The sequence below is a fragment of the Diabrotica undecimpunctata genome, chromosome 8 (genome assembly GCF_040954645.1).
Source record: "Diabrotica undecimpunctata isolate CICGRU chromosome 8, icDiaUnde3, whole genome shotgun sequence".
Lineage (NCBI taxonomy): Eukaryota > Metazoa > Arthropoda > Insecta > Coleoptera > Chrysomelidae > Diabrotica > Diabrotica undecimpunctata.
The window spans coordinates 5,213,380-5,221,767 of record NC_092810.1 but is presented as its reverse complement, the minus strand read 5'-3'; the positions used below and the strand labels follow the sequence as shown (position 1 = coordinate 5,221,767).

Genomic DNA, 8,388 nt, shown 5'->3' with positions numbered 1-8,388 from the left:
TTCTGGCTTTACAAAGTGTGTAGGTCCTAGCCCTAGCTCTAGCCTCCTCAAAAATTTCTTTCCAGTTGCTCCTATCCATCATCGCCTTTCTCCGCCAAGCACGTATTCCCAATTCCCATATTTCTTATGTCTTTATCAATGTTATAGTATTTATATCAGGAAACTTGAAAGTTGTTCCGGGTCTTATTCTTCTTCTCTGACCAAAGGGTCTACATGAAGCGTTTTTCTAGCTGGTTCATTTTTTTCCATCGACATTACATGTCCACCTCATACGCATTATCTTAACATATCCTTTTTAAAATAATATTCACACTAAAATTTGTAAAAAAAAGCATCTTCCAGTATACGCCGCAGTGAAGATAGCTACAAAGAACGTCCACAGAAAGATATATTTCCGTTTGGCAGTGCTGCCATGTCCTTTGTATAGTTTAATGGTCGAAATGTGCAAAGGGAAGGCTTTTAAAAAATACATTTTTATTATATTATTTTATGAATTCGAAACATTTTAACTTTATCATTTATACTGAAATTTCACTATTCAGTTTTAAAACTATTTACTTTTTCTTTTTTGATAATTCTAAAATATTAATTTTTATATATCTTATTGTTTTTGAATGAATATTTTTATATTTTTCATGTAAATTTCAACACTGCCAAAGGCCAATATTTCGTTAAGTCATGCATAATGTGCAGCTATCTTCACCTCAGTGTCTTCTGGAAGATGTCCACAAAATTATACCTTTTCTGTTTATAAAACCAATAACAATTACATACATATTACCTACAATTACCGTATTAAATTAATTTTGACAATTATTCAACCACATAATACCCAACAATAAAAAAGTGCTCACTATTTCTGATTCGCGATTCAAATCTGACAGCATGTTCTAACAATTAATTCTCATTCTGTGCTGAAAGTGACAACAGCTGGCAGATATAGGCACAGGATATACCACAATTAGTAGTGTAAGTGGTATAGGACAAATGGGGAGAGTGAATTGCATGGCCCAGCCGTTCGCAATGGCGACGGCGCTACTAGTCACGTTAGGTGGGAGTATGACATGACAAGAGGCGTATGAAGTTGATGTAAGTGCTGTTGCCATGGTTTCACTAGTTTTGCCTATTTACCCAAATAATGATTCTTTATACTAATGCAATGTTTTCCAGAAACAAAGATTGTATCAAAATCTACCAAAATTAGTACTTAAATTTACAATAACTTATTTCTAAAGAATTTTGTGTAAACCGAAAATAAAATTGTGCATAGTGCGTAAGTGGCAATGGCAACATTGTAATCCACGCCATTGTTATTGTTATGATTGCAAATGCAAATGGCCTTATAAAAAATATTGTATCCCAAATTTTAGAAATAGGAGATAAAAACAGTATACATCAATTTTTATATATCTAATAAACATTGCTAAAAGAGAAGAAGGGATAAACAATACCAAAACGGTATAGTACTCCAAACCGAAAAAGTCCAAAAATTATTTTTGGGTATGGATGGGATGGGGAGGATTAGGAGCTATTACATATTCTGAACATTAGGAGTTTATTTTTACAAGCACCAGGTAAGAACAGCACCTAATAATACCAAATTTTGTTAGTAAATACAAACTCAATACTACATTTTGTTTCTGTAGTTAAATTACCTTTAAATCTTAACCAACATGAATCATATTTATATACTATATATATATATATATATATATATATATATATATATATATATATATATATATATATATATATACATATATATATATATATATATATATATATATATATATATATACATATATATATATATATATATATATATATATATATATATATATATATATATATACATATATATATTTTAAAATCATTAAAACTCTCAACTCTTAAAAGTTGCCTTATTTTATAAAAGTCATACTTTCTTAATTTTAATAATATTTCATTATAGATTTTCATTGATCTCCTACTTCTGAGCAATAGTTATGTACATACTAATATGTGATTGTGATGATCCTGAATAGCAAGATCACAGAAATACTAAAGTTTACACTTTATTATCTACAGATGGTCCTTTAAGGAAAAGTATGTTAGAAGGTATGTAAGTTAAAACAAACAAACAGGATGGGAAGATTGGTGGAAAAATCCCTACATGAAGTTGTCCATCTGGTACAGGAACACAGCCAATGGAGACAGCAGGCTAACAATATTTAGTTGTGAAGTGTTCCCACCCTCACCATGACAAGGGCTTAAGGAATGAGGAGGAGGAGCATATTTGTTGCCAATACTTTACCAAAGAAAATTATACAAATAAAGAAGTGTCAAGATATCTGTGTTTTATTTTGTTGTTTTTGGGACTTTGGTTTGTGAATGTAATGGAAAACAGATATGGTCATAAAATAATAAATTAAAACTCCTGTACATATAAATATACTCTCTCTGTCTGATACATAGAATAAGTTTTTATTTCCTATTTTATGACTATATTTATTTTCCATTAACAGCATACTTTTTGAATTTTTTGCTGCCTAAAATTCAGAGCAAATTTTTTGAAATTGTCATTTAAAATTCAGAACCAATGTTTTAAGTTTGCCGCCAAATGAAATTAGTTTCGGCCCGTCCGCATTTGGCGCTAGAAACTCTCTCCCAAGTCTTTGTATGGGACTTACCATACTAGAGGGCTATGTACTGTGGCAGAAATATCAGATGATCTTGTTGACAAGTTTAAAGTTCAATGTCCATCTTAACAGTAATATAAAATAATCAGTTTTATTCCACTTGTTGACCGAGACAGAGAGTTCATTTTATTTTTAAAATGTCAGACTTAAGATTCGACGGACGTGTGGTAGTTGTCACAGGAGCTGGAGCTGGATTAGGAAGAGCCTATGCTCTACTTTTTGCTTCCAGAGGAGCTAAAGTTGTTGTTAATGACTTAGGAGGAGGAAGACATGGAGATGGCAGCTCTTCAAAAGCCGCTGATACCGTGGTAGAAGAAATTAAAAGAAATGGTAAGATAATTTGAATACATTTCACCCATCTTATACAAATTTTTGTACTTTCAGTAGTGATGTGCCAGTTCAACACATCATAGTGAGGTATTTTTTGTCATAAGGTTACATTTGTCCTTACATGTTTCTTCAGGGCTAGTTTGTTTTCTAACTACTTAACGTTATTAAATATTTGAGTTCTTTATTAATATGCCTCAGTCACAATCGCTTTTTATCAGCTGGATAGAATTCTTGCAGTGTTATAGTTGATTACTGTATAATCCAGCAGCAGTCATAGCTCAGTGGCTAGGTACTGGCTTAGCAAGCCAGACAGCGTGAGTTCGTTTCCAGTAGATGCATGAAATTTTTTAATTTGTAATTTAACTGAGTCGCTACAGTGCTTCGAAGGGCATGTAAAGCTGTTAGTTCCGGCTACTTAAGTAGTCATTAATATTAAAACCTTAGCAAATTAACTAATTAGCTGCAGTATGACCAGTTCTAACAGCAAATGGTGTAAAAAACTGTATAATCATCATGAATATTCATTGAATTATGTTTTGTTTCTCTTGGACTGGTTAATATAATATTTAGGCATAGCATATTATTGAGGTTTATGAGTCGTATAATAAAATATTTTTGACATTTGATCTTTACAATCTGTCTTGTTGTTTACTGATATTTTTACTTTTTTAAACATTGCTTAACATGCTATAGGTTCTTGTATTATGATACTAATTTGACATGGTAAGAATTTGGTCTTATTTGGTTTGTTTTAAATATTAACATCAAACTCTAATTATATGTTATTTAAAAACATAAATGATGTATCTTTGGTATGTTACTGACTTACTAATAGTTTTACAGATTGCATTGTACTTTTGTTACAACAAATTATCTTAATTGGATGTGATTTGTTTGGAATAGATCTTCTAACTCAGACACCAAAATTTCTTTTCTTTCCTTCATCTATTCTGATTTTTATATCCTCAGATTTACACTCATTCACATTGAAAAGCATTCAACTTAAAGCTCTTATATTTTTTTTATGCACTTCATTCAAAATAGATTCAGTATTATCTCCAACGACTTCATGTTCGTTTTTTCAAGCAAACTGTTGTATTAAACAATCTCCCTCATTTGACATTTTGAATCACTACTGCTCTATACTCAGAGGTTGATAATTCAGTACATTTTTCATTACTATGAAATGCCACAGAACTATTGTAATTGATACTTTTATCTTTAAGGTCTGTCTTACATTATTCAAATATCCCTCAATTCAAATTCAAAAACAACCTTTAATTTTAACCTGGAACTCATAAATTAATATGCCGAAAAAAGCTGTAACAATAGATAATTATATTTTTTTTATAACACACATTTAAAAACACGTTTGAGCATTTAGTAACCTTGGTCATATGTTGAGTTACTTTAATTTTTAATGATTAATTTCTTTTTAATTTAAGTAAAGAAACTATTTTTAGAAAAGAATTTAAAGTAATATCACAATTAATTATTACTTATTTAAATAATTTTGTGGGAACCTAGTATCTATAAATATAATGTTTCTATGGTTTATGTTAAAATTACTTAAGCATCTTAATTTACACTTAACGTCCTATCAATCCTGTCATACCTATATTTAGATTGAATGGTGTAGTTCAATTATACAGGGTTTTCCACTAGAGACTTACAAACATTTACAGTTGGTAGCGCCATTATTGTTGAAGCTACATCTGCCAAATTTGGTTCACAATGGATGGAGATAGTGCAACAACATGTTGCAGAAGATTATATTAAGAATTTCTGAAGAAGCCGGATCTTGAGTCATTTTTATTGGAACTAAAATGTCTTCTCACTAAACGCCTCTTCTGGGCAAATTTTTAAAGCCATTCAAAGTTGAATATTATAATATACCCTGCAGCATCAGATGTAAATGGAAGAATTGACAAATTTACAGCCAAACTTAATAATAAAATTGTTTTTATCAAAATGGGTGTTTGGTTCATGCAACGGTTCATTTTACGCTTCATAATTGTCCTACCAAAAGGACTATTTGCAGTGTGGTGGATAATTGTGGGTCCATTGGTTCAGTAAACATCGCCTCTGTCTATGAGAGTGTACAGGAAAGTCCTGAGCAGTCTATTTCACGTCGCTCACAGGAACTCGGCCTTCTACAGACCACAAGTTAGTGAATTTTGTGTTGTGGCCTGGTAAAGTGATCTAAGAGCTGAAGGTAAACGTCCATAGACAACGACGGGTGTTCGCTGAATGGGCTCTCTAGCAGTTAGAAAGTAACACTAATTTTCATTTAAAATTCATCATAAATGAATTGGTATGTCAACAAACAGAATTGTCAAATTTGGAATGATACCAATCCAGATGAGATCCAAGAGTGGCCGATAAATTCTGACAAAGTCACTGTTTGATATTGATTTTGGACTGGCAGCATCTTTCCGTTCATATTTCTTTGAGAACGATGTTGTCCAGGCTATCACAGTGAACGTCGAGCATTAGAGAGAGAAAGAAATTGATTGTTTTTAAAATTTTACATTTATAAAACACAACATGGTAGAGTACAAACAAGACACAAAATACATTAAAATACTGCTTATAAAATTAAAAAAATATATCAATTAGCGCAACTGTCCTCAAAAAATTCTTCTATACTGTAGTAACATTTAGATACCTAATAAAAACTGCTTGATTGCTCTTCGGAATACAAAAATATTGGTTGAGGATCTTGAGTGGTGATTAAACACTTTCTTACCAGTGTAAATAAATAATTTTTTAATTAATGTAGAAGAGGGAATTCGAAGTGGAATAACATAATTTAGATGAGTGTTATTAGGGGAATGTGTCCGAATATCCTCTTTGTTTTTTAAAAAGTAAGCACGCTAATTCAAGGATATACATGCAAGGAAGCGCCAAGATACCATGTTTCCGCAACAGAGGCCTGCATGATGTACCAAACTTGACCTTACATAAATATCTGAGTGCTCTCTTTTGTAGCATAAAGTTTCTAAAGAAATGATGAAGAGAACAGCTACCCCAAAAGGCAATACCGTATCTCAAATTAGATTCAATCAGGGCCACATAAACACTTTTTGCACTAGAAGCCGATGATTACCAAGTTCTTTTGAATTGGGTAATATGCACACTATAGGTATATGTTTTCAACAGGACAGTGCTACTTGCCACACAGCACATGCTACATTGGATATTCTACACAAGTGATTTGAGGGCATGATTATCTCATGTGGTGGTGTTGTGGACTGGCCACAGAGATTGCCTGATTTGACCCCGTTAGACTCTTAGTGACCCTTAGTACGTTTGGGGTTTGTTAAAGTCTCAGGTATATATGAAAATGGCCCCCACAGCCAACACAATTAAAACCATCGGTCAAATTCAGCCTGATTTATATGTAATGGAGTAATAATCGAGAGGCCTTTCAAACAAATACAAAATTTCTATATCTTACACACTTTGTTTTATTTAAACTTAAAGGTAGGAAACGCTAAATCAAAATCACAATATGAATACAAAAAAAAAATACAGCAGAAAATTAGAATATTGCAAACAGGTTATATAGCTGAGATTATAGCAGTTAACAAAATACGGTCCTCATTTCTAATATTTCATTTTATCCCAAATTTTTCATTGTCTTGTTGTGTTCCGTTCACTTAAAAAACCAAAAAATAATGGACAAAGTTGTTATTACTTTGTTTTATAATCGTTATATTAATAGATTTATAGTCTTACGAGCAAAGTTCAATGAATATCATTAAATGTAAATTTATCGACGAATATATAGACAATATTCTCTTTATATATCTCTCAAATAGTGCATATTTATTGAGATTTAAAAGTAATCGAGTCAATGTTGATGAAAAACTTTAAAATTTTCTTTTTACTAAAAGTGAAAAAACGACATTTTTTTCCAATAAATGCAGTTGGTTTGTTTAGAATAACTCCGTTAATTTTTAAGCTGCAGTGTCAATTAAAAAACATTTTAAAGGTACATAATTTCAAAAGCTACAAAACTAACATTAAATCTCTTCCTGCAATGCCATAAAGAGCTATCAGTACGACGACCAACGGGAACATCATATTCACGAGCAATAGCCTTTAACAAAAAAAAAAAATGACGCATCATTCTTCAGTGTTCTGGAAAAAGAATATGACAAGCGGTTTTACCCACCTGAATGTATCTTCAATGTGGACGAGACAGGTCTTACGGTTGTACAAAACAAAATTGCACAGGTAGTAGGCCGAAAAGAGAAACGACAAACTGCATCATTAACTTCTGCTAAAAGGGGCTCTCTAATAACCGTCGTGATATCGATGAGCGCTGCTGATGCCAATTCATCCCACCAATGATGATATTCCCACGTAAAAATATTAACCAGCAACTGATAAAAGGAGCTCCTACAGGTTCCATTATTGCAGTACATCCCAGTGGATGGATACAAAGCAATATTTTCACAAGATGGTTTCAACATTTCATTGACAGAGTGAAACCCACAGAAAAATCACCAGTCCTGTTTATTATGGATGGTCATTACAGCCATACACGTAATATAGAAGAATAGATTTAGCTAGAGATAATCATGTCACTATAATTGTCTTGCCTCCCCATTGCACCCACAAACTCCAGCCATTGGACAAAACTTACATGGGTGTTCTTAAAGCTTACTACAGCGAAGAGATCAGGGTCTGGTTGCGCCACAATAATCGTCCACTAAGTGCATTTGATGTGTCAGAGCTCTTTGGGAGAGCTTATTTAAGATGCCAAACTGGAGAAATTGTCGTTAATGGATTTAGAGCTGCAGGAATTTATCCCTTGAATAAAAACATATTTACATACTTTTTTTTATAAAGAAATACAAAATGGGTAGCCCATATTTGCATCCTTTTCTTTATTGATTGCATATTTTATTAGTGGTATACGAGATTTGTCAAAAAATGTGATTTTTGTTCAAATTTTTTTTGATGAGTATTTTAAAAAAAAAAGATGTTTATAATTAAAAATAATAGTTTAAGATTATTTATTTAGATAAAAAAAAAACTATTTTGTTCAACAGTTTGGCGCACTCGGTGTAAGTGTCTATAGAACAAAGAATCAAACTACGCTAATAAAAGAATAAAAAATGATTTAACCTAAACGCTACCTAATGAATAAAGATAAGACTTACAATTCAAAACAATAACAGTGTCATGTCGAACTTTGCATGTCTACTTCGTTTCGTAAAAATAGTTCTCATCGGAACTGCAGGTATTGGCTGTGATTGTGATAATCACCGGTAGGATATATTCTTGTAAGTTGTTCCTCCTCCTCTATCCTTTATCCTTTGTAAGGATGTACGCTAACAGCGGAGACGAACGGCAAACAGAAGTGACT

The 8,388-nt window shown here is 32.1% G+C and overlaps 1 protein-coding gene across 1 annotated transcript in view; it reads left to right on the top strand.

The window, feature by feature from the left end:
- Nucleotides 1–2,720: 2,720 nt before the first annotated feature.
- LOC140449197 (peroxisomal multifunctional enzyme type 2-like) overlaps nucleotides 2,721–8,388 on the top strand; it is a 40,633-nt gene continuing 34,965 nt past the window's right edge. The window contains exon 1 of the mRNA XM_072542359.1: nucleotides 2,721–3,008. Within this exon, the coding sequence (XP_072398460.1) occupies nucleotides 2,816–3,008 (193 nt within the window). The 5' untranslated portion in view covers nucleotides 2,721–2,815. The remainder of the gene's footprint in view (nucleotides 3,009–8,388) is intronic.